At 62.5% G+C, this 26,551-nt stretch overlaps 1 protein-coding gene across 1 annotated transcript; it reads left to right on the top strand.

Moving 5' to 3' along the window:
* The first annotated feature begins 1,238 nt into the window (after window positions 1-1,238).
* Window positions 1,239-25,855, top strand: TMEM201 (transmembrane protein 201). Its single transcript, XM_082434347.1, has 11 exons — window positions 1,239-1,519; window positions 8,253-8,373; window positions 9,036-9,230; window positions 10,459-10,635; window positions 11,787-12,139; window positions 12,623-12,826; window positions 18,180-18,412; window positions 20,606-20,677; window positions 21,356-21,655; window positions 22,460-22,597; window positions 23,807-25,855. The coding sequence occupies exons 1-11, from the start codon at window positions 1,407-1,409 to the stop codon at window positions 23,902-23,904; spliced, it is 2,004 nt and encodes a 667-aa protein (XP_082290473.1). The 5' UTR covers window positions 1,239-1,406; the 3' UTR covers window positions 23,905-25,855.
* The last annotated feature ends 696 nt before the right edge of the window (window positions 25,856-26,551 follow it).

The raw sequence follows: 26,551 nt of genomic DNA, 5'->3' as shown, positions 1-26,551 counted from the left end.
AGGTCCAGCAAACCATTCCATTCAATTCACTTAAGGATTACGATTCCACCCCAGTCAAGGTGAGCTTCTAGTCACGCCCAGGACAGAACTGTTGGGTGCATTCTTTGTCCACATAGATCACAGAGCCCTTCCTTTGAGTGGGATGTTCTAGACACTTAATCTTCCTTGGAAAGAGAATGGTGCTTAAATACAACGCCTCACATTCTGAAGGGAAGCTTCACTGCTATTCATTCATTTGTGGTGAAAGCAGAAGTGAAGCACAGGAAAGCCTCTGCTCTGACACCTACTTCCAAGAAAGTGGAGCGTGCAGGCAGACTCTCATCACTGCCCAGGCTTCGTGCCCTGCTCCCTTGTCTGCAGTTCCTGGTGAAGGCACAGGGCTAGGATGTGGGACAGATTAACCAGCAACAGGAAACAGGTAACATTTGCTGCTACATCACCCATCACTGTCCAGGACGGTAAGGATTCTAGTGTTGACCTCAAAAAACACGAATAGTTGTGGAACGCTGAAATAGATATTGCAGAATTAAATACAAATATTCCTAACTTGCGCTTTTTTTTTTTAAGTTATAAAAGTAATTTAGCACAAACCAATAATACTAAAACACTTTCATGAAGTGAATCTTCACCCCTCGAGGTAGCTGTTTGCAGTTCAGTATTAATCATCGTCTATTCCAATAAACATACACATATTGTAGGAGTTTATTCAAACTTAGGTATTAACAAAATTAATGTGCATGTTGCTTTTTTTTTTTAACTGTTTCGTCCCTCTAGGCCAATACCTATAGCTCTGACATTCTAATAGTTGAATTACGTTCCGTAGCATGGCTGTCCCATGATCTAGTTATCTTCCTCCCTATGGCGGGAGGGGGCGGGGTTCATGTTTCTACAAACTAATTTTTTGACCATTGGAGTGGCTTCAGTGGAAGCGGCTTAAGAAGCTCCGACTTGCCGTAAAACAGTGTCGCGCGCATAGGCCCGGTTTGGCTAGGCGTTGGGAAGACCGGACTAGCCGGGGAAAGACTTACTTGCCCGGGATGCTGAAGTTGGGGCGCCGGGCGAGCAAAGCGGGAGCGGAGAAGGGCTGGGCCGGGCCCCGCGCCACCTCCCCGCTCCGGCCGCGGGAGGGCGCGCTCTGGCCAGTACGGCGACTTCCGCCGGCGCCCCGCCCACCGGGCTCGCCCCAAGCTCCGATTGGCTGCGCGGCGGGAGCGCGCCGAGTCAGGGGGCGGGCCCGCGCCGGCTACAAAGCGGCGAAGGTCACGGCGGGAGGAGGCGCGTGCCGCCGCTCCGCGTCCCGCCCGCGGCCCTCGGCCCCGCCGCCAGCGCCAGCGCCAACGCCGCCGCCTACCGCCTGCCGCCTGCCGCCTGCCGCCGTCCACCGCCCATCGCCCGCGCCAGGAGCCATGGAGGGAATGAGCGCGCTGCTGGCCCGCTACCCAACGGCCGGCCTGGCCGGTGGCCTGGGGGTCACGGCGTGCGCCGCCGCCGGCGTGCTGCTCTACCGGATCGCGCGGAGGTGAGTGCGCGCGGCCCACGCGGCCGGCTAGTATCACGTCCGCGCCTCCGCCTCCGCCCCCGCCCTCCGCCCGCCGTCCTCCCAAGCCCGCCGCCTCCGGGGCCGCCCGCGCCTCGCTGTCCGTGCGCGGCGAGGCCGCGGCGCGGCGGTGTGGCCCGGCCCGTATGTCCCCGCGCCGACACCCACCGTGCACGCCCCGCCCCCGGAAAGAAAACCGGACTGGGGATCCCCAGTCGGGAAGCGGCTGAGGAGTGGGTTGGGGGACCCCAGGAATGTGGGGCGGGCGGGGACAGCCAGCGCGTGAGGTACGAACTTCTTCCCCCGCGGAGACCTGCGCTGGCCCAGCCGCAGGGTCTGCAGGGTCCCCAAACCCTGCGGGAGTGTCGAGCGGGAGTCGGGCCTTGCTCCTTTCCGTCTTGAGCCCCGATCCCTGGTCCTCAGGAGCACGTTGGGTCGCGTGAACACCAGCCGGTGGTTTCTGGGCCGCATACGCTGTCTCGGGCGTTGTTCTAATCTCACATAAGCCCATTTCAGAGTCACAGCCCCTGCTCTGTCTAGAGAAGCTGAGGGACAAAAGAGCTACCATAAATTGTTATTAATTAGACGAGTCAGGGTGTGAGCTGAAGCATCCTGACCCTGGAGCCTGCATCCCTAACTCCCGGGCTCTACAGCCTCCAAGAGCAGGCAAGGCTGACATACTTCAGAGGTGTTTAAACCGGGCTGGGCTGCTGAGCGGGTTCAGTGGCGGCTCCCCAACCCCGACCCCGGCTCAGAGATCATGCTGACCCCCCCGTGCAGAGCTGGCCTCCATGGTCAGGGATAAAAGCTTAATGGCCTCTTGCTTCAGGAGGACCTCAGGGACAGCCCCACTGTCTCCCCAGTTGATCCACCTTCCCAGGGGATAGGGAAAAAAGGTGGGGTTGTGAGAACATTCTGGAGACAGAATGGGTGGGCTTGTAGCTTCAGCAGGGGATGTGGAAGCGCAGCTCTTAGGTGGGAGAAGCGAAGGAACTTGCCCACGGTCACTCAGCAGCAAGCGGGGGAGCTAGGACTTGAACCTGGAGGGCATGTCTGTTCTTCCTTAGCCACCACCGTGTACCGCTTCTCACCCAAGGGGAAAAGAAGTGAGGGCGACTGAGTCACAGGCTTCCCGGGGGAGGAAGGGGTAGGAGGGACATCAGCTGTGTCTGCAGGATGAGCCAGACCGGCAGGCTGAGGAGGGGGCGGCCTCAAGGGGTCCCTGACAACGCACAGCTCTACGTGTCCCCGCTTGTGCCCAAAATTTGGAAGCTGGAGGGGCTTGCCGGACCAACTGGTTCAAACCAGTCATACGCGAGGGAACTGAGGTGCAGAGGTGCATGCCGCTTGCTCTTGCCCAGATTCCCAGAGCGTGTCGACAGCAGAGGTGTGCCCAGAGCCCGGCTTGCCTCCCAGTTAACCGGGGGCAGGGAATGTCAGCCCAAGGATCAGAGCCTGGGCCAGGCCTTGTCTCCAGGCTTTGCAGCTCTCACTCGTGTTGGTGTGGCTGGATCCGCACTGGGTTTGCTCACTGTGCCTCAAGCTCCCGTCTTGTGCTGCGGCTGTTCCTGGGGGTCCCGTCTCCCCTCCTGGGCTGCCAGCCACAGCTTTCCCTCTCCCGGAGACAGGAGTCTGAGGCCTTGGTGCAGTGTTGGACGAGCTGCTTGGAGGGGAGCCAGGAGGGTACCAGTGTGGCATGACACCAGAGTCGTGGTGTGGCGTTGGGACCTGTTGGTTGAGAAGGACCAGCCCTTTCCCAGGAGGCTCTGAGGTTCTACCAGAGCGCTGGCCTTTGTCTGGGGGTCGTAAATTAGCCACTGTCACGATTCAGAAGCAAGACCAGGCTGAGCCCTTCTCCCTCTGGGGGGGAAACTGTGACAGTGAGGAATGGCTTTGGCCACAGCGTGGGTTTTGAATGACCCGGGGGAGGGCATGTGAGGAGAGTTGTTTCTGGAAATGGACTTGGCTGGCTGGGTGTTTGGGGGCTCAGCACAGAGATGGAGGGAGCTGGACGGAGGATCGGCCGGGGAGCAGGGGGAAGAGCCCGCTTCTCTGAAGGGCTGCGGTCCCCAGAGCCTCAGGCAGGGCCAACCCTGGCTTCCCACCCGCCGAGTCCTCTTGACGGGACCGTGTGTTGTGACCTGGGGGCGGGCAGGAGCTGCTCTTGGCCCCATTGTACAGATGAGGAAACAGGGGCCCAGGGAGACTGTGCTTCCTGCCCTGCGACACCAAGTTGCTAAACGGCAGAGCCTGCCTCGCGCTGGCCCTTCAGCTCCTAGCCAAGCCTCGTGCCCTGGGTCCTCACTGAGCAGCCCGGCTGTCGCTCTGCACCCACAGGAGGCCAGGTGGGAGCCCCAGCTATACTTCCCTGGGCTGGCGCGCCCTGTACCCAGGCAGTCTTGGTGGCTTCCTGTGCCTCCCCCACCCAAACTCCCACCCCCGGGCTCTGCCGCTTGGCATCGTGTCCATCTCCTGCCAGCACATCCCTACTCAAGACCTCTGGAGGCCCCCATAGGTGGTTATTGGATTGTCCACTTTCTGGTGTTTGGAGACAGAGAGGATGCAGCCTCCCGGGTAAAGGAGCAGAGCCTCGGCCTGGCGTCCAGGGTCCCTGGTTCCCGCTCACCTCTCGCCAGGCTCTCCTGGTGCTGCGCACTCTGGCTGGGGGGACCCCGCTCTCTGCACGCATGCCGGGTGGTGCCCCCCCTGCCCGCAGTCCATCTGTTTGAGGGCCATCTGCTCGTTTGCCTTGCTGGGCGGCAAACCCCTTCTTGAGGGTGACAGCAAATGCGCCACTTGCTGGCTGTCTCCTGTGGCACCTGTCACCAGCTGCCCCGTGAGGTCGTCATGCTCGTCCTTGTGTCCGGATCGGGAGTGGAGAGCCTCGCTCGTCTCTGCCTCCCTGCGATCCAGCGTGTGCCCAGCCAGCGCGGGCTGTGCTGAGGAACCGGCGTGGTCCACCGAGGGCGGATCCGGGCTTTCTGTCTTGGTGTTGGCTGGACTGCTGAGGGCCTAAGTGTGATCCGCCTCGAGGCCGGCGCGGGCGGCTGGAGGCCCGCTGGGTCCTGGTGGCACTGAGTTGCACATTGGTGCCGCTGTCCCGCTGCCCAGGAGGCTGCTCCTTGGATTCTCCCCAGTGGCTCGGACAACACTCAGGGCACAGAGGAGCAGGTGAGGAGCCGTGTGGGGTCCAGCAAGGACCCCTCGCCTATGAGCCTGTCCTGGGATCCCCTCGGGGCCCTGCTGGAGGCTGACCTCTCGGCCCCCGAGGGAACCAGCCTGACTCTCAGAGACCATCTTCCAGACCCCGCCAGGCCAGCACATGGTGCCCAGGGTCACAGGCTGTGTGCCAGACCCTCTCGGGGAACTTCTCAGGGCCTGGCGGAGACTGGTGGACGCACGGGCCTCCCCCAGATTCTGAGCACCCCCCGCCCCCCAACAGGGACTGAGCCCCACGCAGTGTCTCTTCCATGTGGCACAGTGCTGGGCTCACAGCAGGTGCCCACCCCCTGGCAGGGGAGCTGCAGCCCGCAGAGAGGTGGGCCAGTGGTGGGCTAGAACTCACGCCCGCCCGCTCCCACCAGACCTGTAGGGCACGGCGGGATGCCAGGGCACGAGCTCTGTTGTAACTGACTGCCCGTGTTTGGGGCTGAGGGGGTGATACCATTGTTAGGGGCCTGTGTTCATCTTTTCTTCCCCATTGTGGGTTTGGGACTTGTGGAGGGATGGTTCCAGAGCATGCAGCTGCCCCTGGCTCCCCCCCCAGGGGCCCATCCTGCCCTTGGCTGCCTCAGGCCTCCTCCAACCCCAGCAGAGGCTGAGAGCTCAGCACACAGGTAGCAGGAGCTGGGTGAGCACCTTCCAGACCCTCCTGGCCGCTCGCCCTCTGGGGCCCAACCTTCCACCTGAGGTGGCCTGGTCTGGACCCATCTAACTTGCTCCTGCCTGTGTCACAGGGACATTCTGTCTTGTCCCCTCAGATCTTGTCCACCACGAAGAGTGGTTTGACCCAGAGCCTCACTGGGAACGGAGGTTGTTGGCTTGCGGGAGAAACGGGTTGAGGGAGCAGGAGGGGAGCAGGGTGGAGGGGCGTTTCCCTGAGCAGGAGCAGGACCCCGGCTAAGCGGGCTCAGATAGGCTGACCCAAAGGCTCCGCGTCAGGCCTGGTAGAGGTGGGTGCAGGCCCAGAGGCCAGGACCGCCCAGCGGCTGTGGGGACAGTACGTACGAGCTGTGCAGTCAGCCGTCAAGTGCAGCCCGCGAACGTTGAGTCACTTCATCCACGTGTCTGGCGCGTGACGCTTCGGGCGGGTGGCAGCGGCGCTGGTGCTTGGGGAGCTGACATTCACACCCAGCTCCCCGTAGCTTTGCTGGTCCGTCTGCCACTCACAGGCCTGCACGTGCTTTCAGAGCTCACCCCATGGGAGCTGTGGGAGGTGACTTCCTGGCACGGGGACCCCATCTGGCCAAGGTGGCAGGCAGCTGCCCTGTCCGCGAGAGAGGACCCTCACCCCGCCAGCCCTGGGCAGGGATTACCAAGCCAGAGCCGCTGGCCCAGGGACCAGGACTCATCCCCAGCCTCCCCTTCCTGCCACCCGCTTCCAGGCCAGGCTCACGTCCCTAGCAACAGAGCTGGAGGTTCAGGGTGGAAATGATGACTTCCTGGGCGGGAGGGGCTTCGTGCCTGGCCCCCTGGACCAAAGCCTCAGTTCCTGCTCGCCTGCCACCGGTCGTCTTTATTCCCTTCCCATCTCTCTTTATTCGTGGGCTGCCAGCTCTTCTGCTGGCTTCTCTCCAGAGGCGGGGTGTAGTGCGGTGGGCTTCTGGGGTGAAGGGGGCAGAGGGGCCCATCGTGAGGACGGCAGGACCTGGGGGCAGAGGGGAGAGGTTTTCCGGCCTGCCTCATCACCCCTTTGGACACACCACTGTGCACTCTAACAAAGAAGCCTGTAAAGCAGGTACAAATTAACAAAGAGAAAGCCAAGTGCTTAACTGCCCAGGAATGGCAAGTGCCGGCTTCTCAGCGGAGCAGGTTCCCATACCGCTAGGCGCCTCCTTCCACTGCTCTTTGCCTGAAGCCCAGTGAAGCTGCCAAAATGCCTCCGCTGATCACCTGCCCAGCTCAGCGCTTTCCTAAATTCTCTCATTTGATCCCCTCGGCAGCCTTTTGGGGGCAGGGATTATCATTATCCCCCTTGGCCAGATAAAGAAATGACTTTCCCCAAAGGCCACACCGTGACCACGAGCCGCGCTGCCCAGTGCTGCAGTTTCTGGGCCTCGCCCTCTGGTTCAGTGATGCTGAAGACGTGCGGTCCCTTGTCGTCCACTCGAGGGCCTTGGCCTGAACTGGAGCTGCAGCTGCTTGGGGTGAGCCAGGTGCCCTCTGTGGACCCTGGGACCCTTCCCTGCAGGGTCTGGTGTCATGTCCTTGTCTCTGTCCGGGCTTTCTCCTCCCCTCCCCTGCCCTCCCCATGTAAACTGTCATTTATTGGGTATTTAGCTGGGCACCGTAAGCGCTTTCCACACTTGACATGTCTTGTCCCCAGTCGACAGGTGAGAAGACTGAGGCTTGGAGAACTCTAGTAACCTGCCCATGGTCAGTGGAAGGGAAAGGCCAGGAAGCATCAGTGGTGTCAGAAGCAGCAGCTCTGCTTCCCGGCGGGCCAGCCTTTCTTCCAGGCCCCTGACAATCCCGGGGACAGGGTAGTGACACAGCCAGCGCCCTGCGTTGCGAAGCACCTTTACGTGTCTTGTGTCATTGGGTCCTTGTAACACGCAGATGCCCTGGTTCTGTGATCGCTCCCACTTTGCAGATGCGGGCCAAGGCTGGGAGAGGAGAAGGTGGCAGGGCCGGGGGCTCTGGCTCGTGGAAGCTTGGGGCCGTGCTGTCCTGTGGACGGTAGGGGTGTCCGTGTGTGGTATGGCTGCCCATCCCAGCAAAGGCCCAGGCGGCACCCCCAGAGCTGGAGGTGGACTCTGGGAGTGAGTAGGGAGACGGGAGTGGCAAGGCCAGGACCCCAGGGCTCAAGCAGCTGCCACCTGTCGCCCACATTGTTTTAGATTCTTGGGACTGGAGGGGTTTGCTTGGTAGTTGCCATGTCCATTCCCCAACCCCCTCGACACACACACCCCCAACAGCCAGGGAGATGGATGGAGGGCCCTGGAGCACAGATCCCTCGGTGTCTGGGCCGGGATTATCCTGCACACCCCACCTGTCAGCACACGTGTGGCTGGCAAGGGCCACTGTGGCCAGCCTGTCCTGTCCCCCTGCCGGGGAGGGGGGCCCCAGGCTGAGCAGCCTTCTGCAGTCCCTACCCCTTGGCCTCCTTGGCCCTCGCTCTCCTGGGGACTTCTGTGAAGCCCAGGAGGTGCCTTCCATCTGGAAACTCCCCAGGGAGCACCATTTCCGCATCCTGGGAACAGGCCCAGGTCTGCGGGCCTTGCGGGGAGGGAGTGTGGCCCTAGAGCCTGGTCCCTGTCGGCCCCGTGGCCTGGCTGGCCCTGGGTTCCTGGTGCGTCTCCAGCTCGGGGGAGGCTTGGCCTCAGAGGCCAAGGAGAAGCCCAGGTCCTGCCGTTGGACACACAGCGTCCTGCCCTCCTCCGCCTGCCTGCATCTCCAGCTCGGGGTCCCCATCCCGCTTCCCACATGCTCTCCCTGGTCTCCTGTCGCATGGGTACGGAGGTCTTCCCGCTGATTCCACTCTCCTCGTCCACAGGATGAAGCCGACACACACCGTCGTCAACTGCTGGTTCTGCAACCAGGACACGGTGGTGCCCTATGGGAACCGCAACTGCTGGGACTGCCCCCACTGCGAGCAGTACAACGGCTTTCAGGAGGTGCGGCCCTCCCATCCAGGACCTGCGGGCCCTGGGCCCTGACCCTGGGCCCTTCGTTTGAGGAGGAGCAAACAGGCTCGGGGAGCTAGGGTGACTTGTGCAAAGTCACAGCTCTGAAACTGGCAGGTTTGGGTTCAGACCCAGATCTTTCTGGCTCTGAAGCCCAGTCTCTGCCTTGCACCAGGCCGGGGTCAGCAGGCTCTCTGCGGGCCGGGCAATGAGGAGTTCAGGCTTTGCAGGCCACGCGGTCTCTTGCGACTGCTCGGCACTGCGGAGTCTCCACAGACATGAGTAGCGCCTATGGCTGTGAATAAAGCCCAGGAAAGCTTTATTCACAGACGTGGGCAGCCAGCCCATCGCCAGAGTTTGCCGACCCCTGTGCCAGCCCCTGTTGGGTCCTGAGGAGGGACACCAGGTGGGAGTGTGGGCAGGGGGCGGGGTCCAGGCTGCACCCTCAGCATATCACCTGTGTTGGGGGTTCCCGTGAAGTTTTTTGGAAGGAGAGCTTCTGCGTTGCACGTAAAGCGAGGGAGTGTTAGCGATCCACTTCCGTGGAGTGTCAGCACACGGGGCCTCTGTCCGGCGCCTGGCCCGTACCCGTGGGGAGGCTCTTGCCTGTGGGGAGGGGCTCCCCCTGACTCAGGTTCTCCTCCCCACCCCAGAACGGCGACTACAACAAGCCGATCCCCGCCCAGTACCTGGAGCACCTGAACCACGTGGTGAGCGGCGCGCCCGGCCCCCGGGCCCCCATGCAGCCCCCGCAGTGGGTGAGCAGCCAGGTGCTGCTGTGCCGGCGGTGCAGTCACCACCAGACCACCAAGATCAAGCAGCTGGCTGCCTTCTCGCCACGTGATGAGGTGAGCGGGGGTGTGGGAGGGGCTGGGGGCTAGAGCAGTGGAGGGGAGGCCCCTCCTCACCCCAGCCTGTGCTGGCCCTGTGTTCCGCGTGTGTGATCTAGTCATCTCAGCTGCCACTCGCTTCTCGCTCTTCCTGTCTCGTGTCACTGCTCTGGGGGCCCCAAGCCTGGGAGCGTCGTGGAAGGCCCAGCTTGTGCCGGTCCAGAGGGCTTTGTCCCTGGGCAGGGGGAGGGAGGGTCCTCGGGCTCCAGCTCGGGGCCCTGTTGGACCATCCTGTCCATGTCCCTCTGAGCCAGTCTCAGCCACTGGCTGGCGGGCAGTTTGCCCTGGAGTTGGTGGACGATGTCCCGGCTTGCAGGAGAGGAGGGGAGACAGGTGCTGCCCAGAGGCTTGGTGTTAGGGCTTTGCCTCCGCCGGGTCCACCGTGGAGCCCAGCCGCCTTGTCATCTAGCTGATGTCACCTCGCCCAGTCTGGGGGTTCCGTGAGCTCAGGAGAAAATCCCAGCTGAAGCCCAGAGACACTGACTTTCCCAAGGCCCAGCCTGGGAGTGGGGGAGGGAGGGAAATGGAGGTGAGCTGGGGCTGGGAGGGGAGAGGCGGGGAGGCTGCAGAGAGAAGGGCAGGCATGTGCGATGAGGCAGCCAGGGCAGGTCTTCTGGCACATTCAGTCCCAGCAAGAGACCAAACTGATAGCCCTGCCGCCCTCCCCTGGGAGCAGGGCGGGGGGGTGGGGGTGGGTGTTGCTGCGTCTCCTGGGGGAGGAGGGGTGGGACTCGGGTCTCCTGGGCTGTTCCTGAAGCGTAAAGGCCCTTTGGTTTCTGCTAGGGCCCTGGCCCGGCCGAGGGCTCTCCAGTGTCTTCTAGACCACTGGGCTTAAGGGGGGAGGCAGGCCCACCTCTGGGTTGTCCGTCTGTCCACGTCCAGGTGGTGTCAGCCCAGAGCTACCTTCCCCCGTGGGTCACCTGCCTTCCTGGAGCTCTGGAGTCCGGGAGCAGGGCCTGAAGCAGGGGCCACGTCCCAGGCTCTGGCCTCAAGGTGCGTCCTTCGGAGCGACAGAATTGGCTGGAGTGTCTGCTGTCACCTGAGGGCCCTGCCGTGTCCCGGCCTCTGGGCGGCCCTTATTCCCAGCCATTTGTCCTGTTGGGCAGCGGGGGAAGCAGGTGCAGATTGGGGACGACTTGCACATGGTCGCCCCCTGGAGACCCTGAGCCTCCGTCCCCCTCCGCAGGGCAGATATGACGAGGAGATCGAGGTGTACCGGCACCACCTGGAGCAGATGTACAAGCTGTGCCGGCCGTGCCAGGCAGCCGTCGAGCACTACATCAAGCACCAGAACCGCCAGCTGCGCGCCCTGCTGCTCAGCCGCCGGTTCAAGCGCCGGGAGGCCGACCAGACCCACACGCAGGTCCGAGGGGCGTCCGTGGGGCACTCCGGGCATCCCAGCCCTTGAGTCCGTGCAGGAAACCCCTTCCCAGAGGGCTGGGCCAGTGACTAGGGGCAGCTGTGCAGCGCTGAGGCCCTTTTCCCTGGGGCAACAGCTGTCCCGTGGGGCCACGTCCCAACCTGTCCCCAGACGGAGCGGAGCAGGGGTCCTACGGAGAATGTTTGTTACTTGCGTGCGTGACGGGGGCTTCTGAGCTGCCCTGCCGAGCCTGGGCACCTCCCAACGCCTGTGTGGGTTCCTCCCAGCGCCTTCGTGGTGGGTGCTCTCCAAGGCGCCATGCAGACCAGACTTGGGGAGGTTAAGTCACTTGGCAGAGGCCACGTACCTGGTGTGTGGTGTCACCAGGATTTGAGCCCAGGACTGGCTGGCTAAAACCATTGTTAATTTTTATCACTGTACTCAGATGCTGGCGTGTCCTGGCTTAAAACAATGTGATATAAGTAGCAAGTGGGTTTAGAAGTAAAAACCATCCTCCCCAGAGAAATTCCCACCCACCCCCTGGGTCCCCAGAGGCGCCCTGCTGGTTGTGACCATCTCGCTGACTGGTTGGTGTGTGCTTCCCAGTCTGCAGCCAGGCCCCCGACCACACAGCCACGCGCCAGCCACACGCCCATTTGCACAGTGGGATGCTCTGACCCTTGCTTTCCTCCTCTCCACCGTGTTCCCAGACTGAACAACTTACTGCTGTATTTTTTAACTTAATTTTGGCCAGAGTTATCTGTATACTTATTACAATTCCAGTTAAAGCCGCAGTAGGAAATTTTTATGAGAATTTGAAAACGATTGAAAAAAACGTACTTGAAAGAAGAGGTCATCATCACATCAAAAGGATTTCTGTAGAGAATGTGGCAGCACAGTTCTTCCCCACACAGGAGCTCGCAGTGGGGTGACGGCCCAGAAATGAGACAGATTAATGGGACCCAGTGGTGAACCAGAAACAGAGCCAAGAGTGTGTGAGAATTTAGGGCATCTCTGATCATCAGGAACTGGTGGGTTCTTCAGGAAGTGGGCCCCTGGCCAGACCCCCGTGCACAGAGTGGGCACCAGGACGGATGTCGGCGGCTCTGTCCCTCTTGCTGACCAGTGTCTCCCTCTCTCCCTCCCCCCCTCAGAGCTTCTGCTCGTCCATGGTGAGGGCCCCGCTCCAGGTCATCGTGCTGCGAGCCCTCGCCTTCCTGGCCTGCGCCTTCCTGCTGACCACCACGCTGTATGGCACCAGCAACCCCTTTGCCCCGGGGGCGCCCCTGCCTCCGGCCCTGCCACCTGGTAGCAACGGCTCGGCCCCACCTGACAACGGCACAGCCCCTGGGGCCGAGGGCTGGCGGCAGCTGCTGGGCCTGCTGCCCAAGCACACGGCAGAGAAGCTGCACGAGGCCTGGGCCTTCGGGCAGAGCCACCAGATGGGCGTCGTGGGCCTGGGCCTGCTCACCTGCCTGCTGGCCATGCTGCTGGCCGGCCGCGTCAGGTGCGTGGGGGGCAGGCGGGGCGGGGCACAGTGGGAGGAAGGCCCCGGGCTGGAGGGGAGGGGCTCTGAGGGGCCACTGCGGCCACGTTGCCTCGCTGCTCCACCTCAGGCTCCTCATCTGCAGAGTCGGGTGGTGATAACCTAGCTCGCGGGCTGTTGGAGGGTCGAGGGGCGCCGTTGGGCCTTTGCTCTGCTTCCCTGTGCGGTTGCAGACCCTGTACCGAACGGTGTCCACATCATCTCCCAGTGACTCTGAGGGAGGTTTCTTAGCCCCATCGTACAGACTAGAACACTGAGGCTCAGAGAAACACTGACTCAGTCATGCGGCCTGTAACTGTTGGAAGCGGCATTCAGAGGCCCACGCTCTCCTCATGGCCCTGGGTTCTGTCCTCTGAGCAGGGCTGGGGGTGGATGAAGGTGGCAGGAGTGGGAGGGGTCGTCTTATCCCGCCTCGCTGGGCCCTCACTCCCGCTCTCCCTGCAGGCTCCGGAGGATCGACGCCTTCTCCACTGGCCTGTGGGCCCTGCTGCTGGCGCTGCACCTGGCCGAGCAGTACCTGCAGGCTGCCTCGCCCAGCTGGCTGGACACGCTCAAGTTCAGCACCACGTCCCTGTGCTGCCTGGTGGGCTTCACAGCCGCCGTGGCCACGAGGAAGGCGACGGGCCCACGGAGGTTCCGGCCCCGAAGGTCAGAGAAGCAGCAGTGACTGCGGGGGGAGGACAGACGGACGGACAGGCCCAGGGCTTTGCCCGCAGCGCAGACAGGGCCCCTCTGTCTTGCATCTTTCTTACCTGCCTCACTCCCGCCCCCTGCCCAGCCTAGGGCCCCAGGTCCTGGCCCAGCCCCTCCACTTCCCCGAGGAGTCAGGCCTGCCCCCCTTTCCTTTCTGGCCCCACCAAGCCATTCCCCAGCCCAGGCCTCCACCCCCCCGAGTGCTCTCTAGCTGCTCACTGCCACCGCCTCTCTGGTCAAAGAGCCCCTCACAGTCCTGAGCCTGGCACGCGGGCAGCACCCATGCTGTCTGCCTCTGACCGCGGCTTCCTGCGGCAGCTCCAGGCACCCCACGCTGGCCGCGGCCCTTTTCCTGGCTCTGACACCACGGGAAGAGGGTTGCAGGCCGGCTGCCTGCTTCTCCTCTCACCTTGCACCGTCTCTGGGCCCCCTGACACGGGTTGGTGATGGTGGCTGCAGGCTGGGCCCTGGCCGCATGGCCTGACCACTCGGGCTGCTTGGCATGGGCAGGTGCTGCTGAGCCGGGGCCAGAGCGGAGCCCCCTACCTCGTCCCACCGTCACTTCTCTGGTCTGTCCCTTTGGTCCTACCCGTTGCCCCGTAAGCCCCGTGGAGCTGATGAAACCAGGAGGAGACAGGGCTGCCCCCTGGGTTCCCTGCTCTGAGACCCTGTTACCCCTCAGCCTCCTTCCCCAGGAATGGAGAGTGCAGTTCTTAGGCCCAGACAGGCCTTGACCGTGAGTGTGTGGGGTGAGGCCTTTCTCAAGGTGGATAGGAGGAAATCCTGCTTCTCCTGTGCTCAGCAGGTTTCTTAACAGCCAGGCCGTGGTGGGAACTGGCCCAGGCTGGGGGGAGGTCTACGGTCTAAATACTCTCTCCTTTACTTCTCTATCATTTGGGCACCACTGTGAGCCAGATAGGCAGAACCCGGGCATACACACTCTGCCCACTCTCCTGGGAAGCCCCTGGTTCTGCCCTCGAAAGGCAGGACCCCAGCCTTTATGGCCAAGCCCTCCACTCACTCCCTGCAGGGACTGGGGTTCAGGCTTCCTGGGCCAAGGCGGCCCTGATTGGCAGGCAGCGCAGGGCCTGAACTGCTCTCGTTGGCCCTGTTCCCTTCCCCCCATGCCAGGGGTGTCCCCAGTTTCCTCCTCTCACCCCCTTCCTCCAATATGATGCCTGGCAAGAGTTCCAACTGCCCAAGGTTAGCATGGGGTAAGGAGCCCAAGGGACACGCAGACCCCCTGACACCAGGTCATTGTCACCTTGTCCCTCTCTGGCCTGTCACTGCCCTCCTCCTGGCCCCTAGAGCCCCTCAGGGAGGGCACCACAGCTCCTGCTTCCCACTTACCGGTAGGGCAGCCGCAGACCCCACAGGGCTTCAGCGTCGCTCTCCCTGGGCCAGGCCCTGCTGTGCCAGCCTGTTTACCGCCTGTGGAGGGAGAGCTGGACCCCTCTCCAGGGCCCCTGAGTGCTGACCTTGGCGTGGATGTGCTCTGGAGGCTGACATGCTGTCCACGTTTGGAGGCAGTTCCCAGCCTGGGGGCCGCCCTCCCAGGGCCGTGGCAGGAGGCTGGACCAAGGCCGTGCGCCCCTCCAGGGCCCTGGGTCCTGCCGCTCCTCGCTGCAGGCACGAGCCGCCTCCAGGTGTGGCCCCAAGTGCGCCAACCCCTCCGCTGTACACATGGGAGCCCAGGGAAGGCAAGAGCGGATCACACACGTGTGCGGGTCCCACTCAGGAAAGGGCCGTCAGCTGGCTGAGCCTGAGGGGCAGGTGGAGCGTGCCCGGCTCAGGCCCCTCGCAGAGCCCCCGGGGAGCAGGCCCCGCCGTCCTCATGTTCTCGGGCTCCGAGGCGGCCGCCCCTCCCCACTCACCCCTCGGCATCCGTGTGCCGAGCGCCCGGGTGGGGAGGAGTGTGAGGTGGAAGAGCGCTGACGAGACGGAGGAGGAGTGGGGGGGCTGCCCTGTCCCTCGCGCCGGCCGGCCAGCCTCGGGGAGAAGGGGCGCCGGGCGGGGAGCCCGTGTCTGTTGGCTGTGCGCGCCCTGCCCTCTGGAATCCCCTGTTCTCAAGGAAACTGGCGGCGCGATGCTAATTACTGTTTTTCTTGGTGTTGAGTAGAAGCAGGACATCTGTGTGTACGTGTGTATTTAAGTTAAATTATTTATAACAACCCTAACCAGCTCTCTTGCTGGCCTGGAGCCTGCTGAGCAGATGTCGCTCCTGCCCCCTAGTGGGGACGGAAGGACACCTTCATGTCACGAGATGGAGCTCATCGAGGAAGGCTTCCTGGCCTCTTTAGTGTTTGGTGTGATGTTTGAAAATCACCCACCTGTCCCTTAAAGTTTCATTACATAGAGCATATTCCAGCACCTTCCGACATTACTGGCGACAGCTGAGGAAGTGCGGGCACCGCTGGGATCGTGGCTTATTACCTGGGAATGTGTCGGCCCTGCTGGGGGCCTCTCTCCCCTCCGCTGGGGACGACAGTCAGACCATCTGGGATCAAGGGGCCGTCTTCTCCCTCCGGCTCTGGGGTCCCCGCCCCAGGCCGAGCAGGCTCGCTCGTAACGCTTGCCCAGGAGCCCGCCGGGAGGGGCCCGTGTCCCTTCTGCCTGCAGCTGTCACCGAGTGTCCCATCCTCTCTTGTGTAGACATGGATGATTGTCTAGTGATCCTCTCATTACTGTAACCACAACTCCCGGCCATAGATGTAGTGTTTTTGATGCTGTATTTTCAATAAATGCCTCCGGGGCCCTGCTTTGACCGGTGGGCGTCAGGCACCACGTCTTTTCTGGTTTTTTTCTTTCACGTTCCTTCAGAGGCTTCTGTGCCAGGGCGGGGGCTTCGGGGGACGGGGGTGCCCACCAGAGTCAGGTTTGGGAGCTGGCAGCGTGGGCACCAAACGGCTCAGGGCCCACCATCCTTGGGTGCCCTGCTGGCTCATACTTTTCCTCGTCTCCATAAACTGCTGCTTAAAATGTAGTCCTTTCTCTCCTGTTGTTCCCGGCTTGGCCTGGGATTGGCTTGGAAAATCAAAGGTCCCCCTCAGTGTCAGATGGGAGGCAGTGCAGCCAGCCGCCCGCCCCCTCCCCGGAGCCCCTGTGTCCCGGCTGACACACAGACTTAGATCCAGGCTGGGGCCTCTCTGAGATGGGATTTGAAGGCACAGGCAGTCTGGGTGGGCCTCGCCAGAGGAAGTGTCAGTCCCTGTGCAGCAGTCGGGAGCCTGGCAGAGATGGGGCTCCTTTGACAGGGGCCTCCTGGGGCCTGTCTTCTGCGGAGCCAGGACAAGGGGTCACGCTTGGTGCTTCACAAGGATCTGCTAGTTGAGTGATGCCACTGCATGTCCCAGCGAGAGGGTCAGACCACAGAACCGTCTCCCCCTCGGTGCCACCATTTGTAGTAGCATCAGAGATTGGGAAAGCACCTGTGCCAGGTGGATGAGAGACTCAGGTTATAAGCTCTGGGGCAGCCCCAGGTGTGAGCAGAATCTGGGAAGAGTAGGAAAGAGCTGACAAAACCCAGCTTCTGGGCCCAGCTGGCCACCTCTGAAACCTGCAGCCCGACTTGGACCCTATCCTCTTACTTGCCGATTACTGCAGGTGGCCCTCGGCCGACTCCCGGCCTGGCCTGGCCTGTGGGCTGCCCGGTGGGGCGGCACAGGAAGCCCAGTGCGGGCAGAGTCGCGCTGCCACCCGCTGGAAGGGCCCGGGCGTGCCCGCCCCCATGGCCCACGTGCCCTGCCCTCATCAGGCTGCTGCTGCACAGGGCAGATGGGGTCCTCTGGGAGGTGCAGGCCCCAGCAGGGGGCGGGGCTTCGTGCATAATTGGAGCAAGTTGGCCAAAGGTCCCAGCGCACCTTCACTGCCCTTCGCTGGAGTGCCGAGTGTCCCCCCACCTTGGGCCACTCCTCAAGGTTGTCTGTCCTGCCAAACGGTATGTCATTCTAAAATGACAGCACAAAATCATGTCTTGTATTTAGAGGCAGAACCTTCCGCAGGTGTTTTGGGGGAAAGGAGGTAGGGGTCAGACGGGCTTAGGCAGGATGGGTCAGCGGGTGGAATGCAGGCGCGTCCAGCCTGGGGCCAGCCAGGTTGCCCAGACTCCGCCGTAGATTTGCTTGATGAGCTCCTGCCTTGATTTCCCCGTGTCCCCCAAACTCTGGGCCCCAGCTTTGGTTCTGAAGTCCAGGTGGCTTCCTGGTGCTTTGGAAGGCTTTAAAGAGGTCACGCGATTCTCCAGGAGGGCATCAGCTGACCCCACACTTTCCTCATAAAACTTGTTTAAAGAGAGGGTCAGGGATGAAAGATAGGGAAATCAGTGGAGTGGAGCTTGGCCAGCGGTGCCCCGAGCTCAAGGTCGTGGTGGGCACGGGGTGGGTACCTTAGGCAGCCCCCCGGCTCTGCTGCAGGGACTGAGCCAGCCTGCCCGTCCATCGGCACATTATCCATGGGCTCAGTTGTCCCTTGGGGACCGAGGTAAGGCTGGACCTCCCGCAGCTCCGTCCAGACGGCGGACTAATCATGTATTAACTGCCTCTGTCCCTCCCTCCCCCTCTGTAATCGGTTGCCTTAATCAGAAGCATGGTTGACATTCTGGCTTGGGGCCACCGGGTCCTGTTGTGTGATCTGTACCATTCTCGAGTTAAAGAGACACTGTCACCTTCCGTCTTTCGGGCAGCCTTGCGATCGTTACGGGTCTTTCTAAGTTCAAGTTGGTGTCCGGCCAGAGCCTCTTCCCGGAGATTCCCAAGCTTGGCTGCCTTCCGCCCCGCTCTTCCAGGGGCTTTTGAGGAGTGTCTGAGACCAGAGGGCAGCGGCAGGACTCCCAGGGTCGGGCCCTGGGGAGCAGGGGCCCCTCGAGCTCGGCCGCTGCCAGGGGGCTCTGGGCACTGAGCGGGAAGCGGCGCAGAGGAGCCCAAGGCCGTCGGCCCGATTGAGCGGCCAGCGCAGGGCTGGGCGTTTTTGCTTCGAGGTGAAGGGTTGGTGTGAGGCTGGTGAGGGCGACAGTGTCACTTTAATACCGAGACTCGTAGTGGACCTAGTTTGCTGTGAGGCTGAGGGGGATCGGAGGGGGCATGCCGGGAGGGGTGGGTCACGCTGGCACCTCCCAGCCACCCGCTCCTAATGGCGTGAATGTGGTCGGACTGCTTTTCTGCTGCAACTAACACACGCCTCCTCTGGGACCCCGACTCGTGCCCCACCTCGCACCATGGGAGGGGAGGGGGCCCGCCGTGCGGAGGCCGCTCCAGGGCCCCCGGGACTGACTCACTCCCCTCTCCCATGCCCGCCGGGCTCTCTCTCGCAGGTACTTCCCGGGAGACTCTGCCAGCCTCTTCCCTGCCGGCCCCAGCCTGGCCGTCCCCTGCCCAAGCATCGCAGGCCCCTCGCCGGCTCTGTTCATCCCTGCCCCGCCCGGCTTCCTGCCACTTGCCAACCAGCAGCTGTTCCGGTCTCCCCGCCGGGCCTCGCCCTCCTCGCTGCCCGGCCGCCTCAGCCGGGCCCTCTCGCTGGGAACCATCCCCTCTCTGACGCGAGCAGGTAAGTGGCGCTCGGGCAGCGGTGGGCAGCGCGGGGCTGGGGGCAGCTGGGCTCGGAGACTCTGGCTGAGCCCGAGGTGGGTTGTGGTGCTTCTGCTGTAGAGACGGGCGGAACTGGGTTCAGACCCTGCTGTGTCCACTCACTGGCTGCCTTAGCCAAGGGGCTTAACCATGCTGAGCCTCAGTTGCCCTCAAAAAAAATTGAGGCCAGTAGTGGAACCCACCCTGTGGGTGGTCGTGAGGGTTAAACCGCGTGGTGTATTTAAAGCGCTTAGGCATCCGGTGGGTCCACGTCCCCGCCCATGGGGTTTTGTCTTTTATCACCGTTCTTACCGTTATTATTAACTGCCGTTGTTTTGAGACACTGGGGGCTGCAAAATTTGCCCCCGGCCTTTCTGTGTGGTCCAGAGGGCAGGGATTCGGTTCAGGTCTGCTGCGTTTATGGAGCCCTGGTGTGACCAGCACCTGGCCCCTGTCACGGGAGGCTTCGTCTCATCCCTCCCCTTCCCCAGCAGGGTCTTCCCAGGAGCCCTGCAGGGGCTTCCGTGACGACCCTCCTCACTTTGGGAAGCCACCCGGTGCCCACGGGGTTTGCTTCACCCTCGGGGTGCGGCCTGGGCTGCGGGGGTTTGCGGCAGGATCCAGCCTCTAGGAAGGTGGGCGGCATCTTGGTTAAGCCGGGCTTGCTGACGTGCAGTGTCTCAAGCCCCTGAGCAGCTCCCCCAAGCAGGGGCTCCCCCTCCAGGCCGACACCCCTCCGGACCTGTTTCCCTCCGGGACTCAAGTCCAGCGTCCCCGTAGGTACGGGGTGGGCCACACTGCAGGAGACACGGCTCGGTGGACGCAGCGCGTGAGCTGAGCGGTGGGTAGTGTTTGAGGCCTTCAGGCTGGGATTGAAGGGGTGAGAGCCCCGAGTGGTACGGAGACCTGGACTCCAGGGACTTCTGTGTCACCAAACGTGAGCCATGTTGCTGGCGGAGGGTAGCTGCTGCCTGCCCTCCTCTGGAAATGGCTTTTCAGCAGAGCTCCTGAGCTCAGGCCCCGGGGCTGATAGACAGGGCCTCTGCGGGCCCTCCGTGAGCAGCAGCTGGAGCGGGGCAGGGGAGCAGGGTGGACATGGAATGCCCTGGACCCAGGGACCTGGAGGGCCCGGAAGCTGGGCCCTTCCCCAGAAGAGTGTTCTCTGGAGCTCCCCCCCAGGAGCCCGCCAGGCTTCCAGGCCTCCAGGGTGGGGCAGGGGCCCAAGCTCCCGAGCCTCTGCAGGACAGCCTGGGTGTGGGCCCTGCACACTGTGTCAACAGGCAGCCTCCTGGTTGCCCTGGGAGGCCCGAGGCGAGGGCTCAGGAGGACCCCCTGCCCCGAGGGTGGCAGAGCAATTCTGGTCTCAGAGTGGGATCCCAGAGTCTCCATTGCTGGGGCGGGTCCTCGGCTCAGGTGTCAGGAGGCCCTGGTGGTCTGGGGCGCAGGTGCAGTGCCAGGGTCCATCTTCCCGTCTCTCTCTCTCTGCTCTACTTGTCTCTGCACCTCTCGCTGCAGGCCTCACCCCTGCGTCCCTCCAGCTCACACCCAGCAGGAAGGCCCCCCCCCAGTTCTTGACAGGACTCCGGCTGTGCTTGGGCCACGTGGCCATCCTCACACAGTCATTTGGGGGTTGACCTGGGTCTGTGTCCCCGGACCGGTGGGTGGCAGGGGCAGGCGGGGCTCTGTGGCCGACGGACCCCTCGGAGCCCTTCGGGCAGTGGAGTAGCAGCGCCCATGCGGGCGTGTGGAGGCCGCCGGATCTCTCCACGCTCGGCTGTCAGCGGGGCACTTGGGGGACCAAGGGGCTCATGAGAAGGAGACCCTGCCCTTGGGGTGCACTTGGCTGAGGAAGGGGCAGCGGGCTCTGTGCACCAAGGCCCAGCGCAGGTGGTCAGGCGACAGGTTAGTGGAGCAGGGCAGGGCTCCAAACGGCTGAAGCGAAGAAGGCGCAGGTCAGGTACCGGGACGCGACCTCCCGTGCGGCCTGCTGTGGGTTTCGGTCTCCTCATCTGCGAGGTGGGAACGTGCCCTCGTGAAAGCTCCACACGGGTGACGGTCTTGGGTGACGGTCTTGGCAGGGTCTTGGCAGAGCAGCCGTGGGAGGCGGGGAGGGGGCTGGAGCCCGGGCCCTGTCTCCGCAGGGACCTGTGTTGCCTTTCTCTTTCCTCTCCAGACTCAGGGTATCTGTTCAGTGGGAGCCGCCCACCGTCTCAGGTGTCCCGATCCAGAGAGATTCCGGTTTCAGGTGAGGAGGGCAGAATGCCAAGGGGAGTGACCGGGAAGACGCCTCAGGTGGGGCAGCGTGTGGGCCGGCGTTTCCAGAGCGTGTGCAGGGCGGGACAGCAGCCGCATTAAGCGTGAGCTTTGGGGTCAGACAGGCCCCCAGAGGGGATCGTGTTCAAACCCCAGCCCTGTGCCTCCCAGCTGTGCGGCCCTGGGCAAGTGCTTCACGCCCTTGTGCCTCAGTTTCCTCTTCTGTGAAATGGGCGTGAGAGTTTCTAGGATCAGCTACAATGCTGTCGTCCTTACAGTGGTGACGGATGGAGGCGGCACTTGGGGTGCCGGCGTCAGCAGGGCTCAGGGTCGCTGACCTCAGGTCTCCAGGGTTTATTTCTCCCCGGGCCTTGCTCTCAGCTGAGGGAGGAACCAGGGGCTTTGGATAGAAGTCGGGGGAAAGGGGGCAGAGGAGGCATGGCTGAGGCTCCGTGATCCTCTCCCCTCTCTCGGGTGCCTGGTGGAGTACAGGCCCCTCCTCCCTCAGTTCCCAGCAGGGCTCCCCTCTGCCCCCCAGTCTAGGCCCAGCCTTGCCTTTCTCCCTGGGTCAATACAGGAAAAAGCACCAGGATCAAAGCCGCTCCTCTAACCAGAGCAGACATTGACACGATATTGTCGTCTTTGTTTCTGTCATCCTCCCGCCCTCCAGATTACTTCTCTCTGCTGTCGGGGAGCTGCCCCTCCTCCCCGGTCCCTTCCCCAGCGCCCTCCGTGGCCGGCTCAGTGGCCTCCAGCTCTGGCTCTCTGCGCCACCGCAGGCCCCTCATCAGCCCTGCCCGGCTCAACCTGAAGGGGCAGAAGCTGCTGCTGTTCCCGTCGCCCCCTGGGGAGGCCCCTAACACCCCCAGCAGCTCCGACGAACACTCGCCCCGCAATGGCAGCCTCTTCACCGTCGAGCCGCCCCCCATCCCACAGAGGCAGCCGGCGCGGGACATGAAGCACACCGTGGGTACGGCCCTCTGACCGCCCTCTCGGAGGCAGGAGAGCCCAGCGGGCCGTGGGAGGCCTCTGGTCAGTGTGCAGCGGTGGGAACACCGTCAAGAGGTCACACGGGGCCTGTCCTGGCTCTTATCTGACTGTGTGGCCACTCTTCCAAGTCCAGACATCCCTGGCCTGGCTTCTGGTGACCTTGAACCCTCCAGGACGTTGCCCTTTGTTGGCTGATTTTATTTTCTTCTTTTGCAATTGACTTTGAGGATCCTCTGTTCCTTGGGATGGATCAAAAATGCATCAGGCTGCATCTGGTTGCAGATGTTTTTGTTTTGCTCAAATGAAGTTTTTCTGCAAAGCATTTTAGAATTTTTTAAATTAGGCCTCAACCTTTAAAATCTAGAACTTTCACATGAATGTGTGGATTTCCTGTGTCTCGTATGATATCAGAAGATCTGGCCACGCTGGGCCAGACAGGTGGAAGGGCAGGCTGAGGTCCCACGCCCCAGCCTCTGCCACTCCCTGCCCCACCGACCTGCCCCCTCTGCAGCCTCACTCGTGGCCGTCATCTTCCACCGCCTGGCGGTGTTTGAGTTTGCTGCTCCTGCTCTAAAACCAGCTCCCTTCACGGCAGCTACGCAGACAGGACCTGAATGAGGACCTGGCCTCCCACTGCCCAGGGCGGGCCGAGCGAGTTGGGACCGGCAGGGCTGGCTGGCCGGCCACGTCCGAGGACCATCCTGGGATTGGAGGTGGAGCTGCCCCGCGTCTGTCCCTGGGGGTGAGCCGTGAGCTCCCACTGAAACGCCCCTTCTCCCTGCAGATGTGAAGTCAGCGCCAGAAAGAGGCAGCACCTGCAGCAGCCGCTCCATCAAGAAAGAGGACGACTCGTCGCAGTCATCCTCCTGTGTGGTGGACACCACCACCAGAGGGTGCGCGGAGGAGGCCACCACCTGGCGAGGTCTGCACCCCGTGCGATGCGCAGGGGGAGGGCAGGGTGGCGCGGGGTCTGCGGGTCCGCAGCCACCTCCTGAGAGCTGTCCGAGAACAGCCCCTCGAGGGCTCTTGGGTGACAGGAGAGGGTGAGATGGCCCACCCGAGGCCTCCTGGACCCCGTCTGCGACAGCATCCCCACTCAGATTAGGGTCTGCATCTGCGCTCTTACAGGAGCCTCTGGCCACAGGTGGCTCTTTACATTTAACAATTAAAATGTAATAACAATAAAAATCTACTTGCTTAGCTGCACCAGCCACGTTGCAGGTGCTCCATTGCCGTGTGTGGCCTGTGGCTGTTTGATTGGACAGAACAGATACAGAACACTTTCACCTTTGGAGAAAGTTCCCCAGGAGGGCATCAGCGTGGGCGCCCTGGGGGCCAGTGCAGAGGCTGCAGGCTGCGCAGGGCGCTGAGTTGCCTGGGTTCAAATCCTGGCTCCTCTGCTTGCGGGCTGGGGGCGGGCTGTGAGGTCAAATCCCAGTTCAGTGTAAAGCCCAGCAGTCAGCTCCTGGTACGGCCGCCAGACGTGTGGGAGACATGTATGTTGACAGAGGATTCTTCTGGAATGATCATCTTGAGCTGACTGGAAATGGGTGCTGCTCCCACATCAGGTGGGGTCTGGGATGTGACCCAGCAGCATCAACTTGGGGTGGGGGACCCCAGTCAGCAGCTTATCGCCTTTGAGGCCTGGGCAGGGTACTCATCCTGTCGTGTCTGTAAAGCTGGCGTACCCCATGGCAAGGTGCAGGTGTGTACCGCCCTGGCCCATACCTGCCTGGTGGCACAGGGTCAGGAAGAGAGGCATCTCCAAGGAGTCAGGACTTGGGAATTCCCCGGTGGTCCAGTGGTTAGCACTCCGCTTTCGCTGCTGAGGGCCCCGGTTCGATACCTGGTCAGAGAAGTAAGATCCCACAAGCTGCAGGGCACAGCCGAAAAAAAAGGAGTCAGAATTTAACCAAGTGACCCCACGTTCCCGTTTCTTTTCAGATGGGGAGGCCTCTGGGTGTCCGGAAAGAACTGGGGCGGGGCCTCAGCCCAGGAGCACCTCCCCTGGGGGTGGGGTCTCAGCCCAGGCAAGCCTCCCTGGGGGCGGGGTCTCAGCCCAGGAGCGCCTCCCTGGGGGCGGGGCCTCAGCCCCACAGCGCTCACAGGTCTCTCGTTTTCTCTCTGGAAGGTCGTTTAGGCCCCTCCCTGATCCGGGGCCTCCTGGCCGTGAGCTTGACTGTCAACGCCCTCTTCACCTCGGCCTACCTGTACCAGAGCCTGCGCTGACCCGCGGTCCGCAGCCTTCCGGCACCCAGAGAGTCTCGGAGGGTGCGCCCAGGTGCATGCCGCTTCCACCACTGCCGGCCTCAGCCCTCCTCGAGGGGCTGCCGCCTCCGCCCTTTTCTCCAGGACCCTTGACCTCGCCAGAGGGAGTCCTGTTCCCGGAAGCCTTCTCCCCACCTAACAGACTGCGGGGCTGGGCATGGTCTTGGGGATCACAGCCCTCCCCGCCCACCTCCTTGGCTGACATCAGTTGTGTGTTTGGTGCTGACACTCTGATCCTGAAGCCAGGGGTCCCCGAGGGGCTGCGTGACCCTGGGGTCCCTCCCCACCATCCAGCCCTGCCTGGCAGGAATGCCACGACTACTGTGACGGGATCAGGAGCTGGCCCTGACCCCGCACCCGCGGGCTGTGATTACATCTTCGTACTGTACTCCTCTGTCCCGTGGGCCGCCTCAGGCTCCCTGGGGGAGGAGGGAGGGGTGGTCTCCAGTCGGGTGGAGGGTAAACCTCCCCTGGCAGGCCCCGTTGAGGACCGGCATCCTTTGCCATTGTCCTGCCCCTTCCTGTGGGCTGTGGGCTAGGCCTTCCCTCTGGCTCTCCTGGGTGGGCAGGTGAGTTTCCTGCCCGGGGCTCCTCAGAGTTCCTGGGTCTCAGGGGCCCAGCCGGACTAGTGTAAGCACCACCCCCCAGACTCATTTCTCCCTGCTTGCGCCCCCATTTTATTACCTCTGGTGACCTTCCCAGGCAGCAGCCCTGCCAACCATGAGAGCACTACCCAGGGCCTGCCCCGCCCCGTTTCCAGGCCCCTCCCTCGTGCGCTGTCCACAGGGGCCTTGTTTGACCCCTCAGCCTGCAGGTCTCTGATGAGACTGGGCCCTCACGCCCACCCTCAGCATTCTGCTGTCACGGTGGGCTCAGCGTGACCTCTGTCTCCAGGCCACTGTGGCTAGCCTGCTTCCTACCCCATGCCCCTTGGTCCTGCCACTGCCCTTCCGGTCTGCCCCCTACACCTGCCCTTGTGCTGGGGTCCCATCCTGCCCCCGAGTAGAAGAAGGATGGGTCTCAGTCTGGCACAGGGACCCTCACGATGCCGCGAGGAAGGAGAGACTGCCGTGGGCGTCAGAATCCCCGTCCCGCTGCCCTGGGCCCTGGACACAGGTGTGGGGCTGTGTGTGTGTGTGCGTGTGTGCGTGCACACTCGTGCACGTGTCAGTGCACACGTGCGTGCCACTTCAGGAGGAAGCGGCAGCCTCTGTGAATTCTGAGACTCATTGGGGGGAGGGTCATGAGGGCAGGGGAAGGGTCTTCACTCTGTCATTCAGGGATAAAGTTTAATTTTATTTTTCTACACATTTTTGCCAGGTAAGGCATTCTGCTGGTAAGCAGGATGCCCCCAGTTCTCCCTGCCGGGGAGGTTTAGTTTTATTAAGCTTTGGGTGCTTTTTTAGTAATTTTTTTTTACCATGTGGGGAAGGAGGTTGCTCTGACATCCCCCCACTCCTGAGAGCTACTGTTTCCTGCCCTGCCCCTCACCCCAGAACGAGGGGGATTGGGGGCCAGGGGCCACGCCACGTCCCAGACTCCAGCTGCCAGAGATGGTTCCAACTCGGAGGTGGTGCCTCTTGGCCCCCACTCGTACCGTGGGCGTGTGTGTCGAGTTTTTTAATTTTACTTTTTGCCTAACCAAGCCAAATTCCATTCCCGAATGCCCTTCCTCTCTGGCTCTGAGGAAGCCCTGACCGAGTGCCCAGCCCCCTCCTCTCGCGCCTGGGCCAGCCTGGCCCCTCCTGCCCAGGGCCGGTGGTCCTAGCGCCCCCCAGGGGCAGGGGAGAGGCTGGGCGGGGAGGGGGCTGACTTATGTTTTCTTTCAAACAAAAAATACAACCTTATTTTTCTTTATAAAAGCAAAAAAAAAGGAAACCAAAAAAGATACCAACCTTTGAACTATACCTCAGTCTGTCTCGTCTTTATTCTCTTTGCTTGGGCAGCCCAGGCCTTGGACTGGGGGCCGGGGCGGCGGCGGGGGAGCCCCGGGCTGCCGTGGAAGTGATTTCACTCGCTTGTTTCTTGGATACGGAGCCCGGGGGGATGGGTGCCGAATGGCAGTGTCCCCAGAAAGACTGAAGGATTTGAACAGGACGTTATCTGCCTGGACGGGCCTGGGCGGCGGGAGGGTGAACCGGATTCTCCTGAGCAGAGACGGGGGGTTGTCGCGGGGGGGGGGTGTGTTCTGGGCAAACAGTGTGAGCAGGGGCTTAGCCGTCTCTTTGCGAGATCCCGTCCCAGCCAGCGGGCTGGCGTCCTAAGCGTCCCAGCACAAGTTCTGGGCCCAGGCTGCCTGGTGACTGCAGAGTCTGCATTTTCATGGGCTTCATTTTGACGCTGTGAAGTAACAAGCCCACCATCCAGGGTTGAGCTGGGGATAATTAAAGCACCACACGAAGCAGAGGGCCTCATTCGGGCCCAGCGCCCGTGGGGAGGGTGGATGGCGGGTGCTTGGCTCCCTGAGGCCGGCGGGGCAGATGGGAAGGGACGGGGCTGGGCTGCTCACCGACCGCACGCAAGTCACAGCTGACCTTCTGGGGCAGCAGGGCCAAGCTGCCTGCAGGTGGAGCCACAAACGCCCTGAGTTCACTCACCTCAGTGGTGT

The sequence above is a fragment of the Balaenoptera physalus genome (assembly GCF_965194825.1).
Source record: "Balaenoptera physalus genome assembly, chromosome: 1".
Classification (NCBI taxonomy): Eukaryota; Metazoa; Chordata; class Mammalia; order Artiodactyla; family Balaenopteridae; genus Balaenoptera; species Balaenoptera physalus.
The sequence above is the reverse complement of the archived record's forward strand: the minus strand, read 5'-3'. Positions and strand labels throughout refer to the sequence as shown.

Bases quoted from the DNA above. Each gene is read 5' to 3' on its own strand.
- TMEM201 (XM_082434347.1), top strand. From the start codon at position 1,407: ATGGAGGGAATGAGCGCGCTGCTGGCCCGCTACCCAACGGCCGGCCTG. The intron at 8,374-9,035 runs GTGCGGCCCTCC...TCCCCACCCCAG, and splicing joins AGTACAACGGCTTTCAGGAG to AACGGCGACTACAACAAGCC. The intron at 12,827-18,179 runs GTCAGAGAAGCA...TCTCTCTCGCAG, and splicing joins CGGAGGTTCCGGCCCCGAAG to GTACTTCCCGGGAGACTCTG.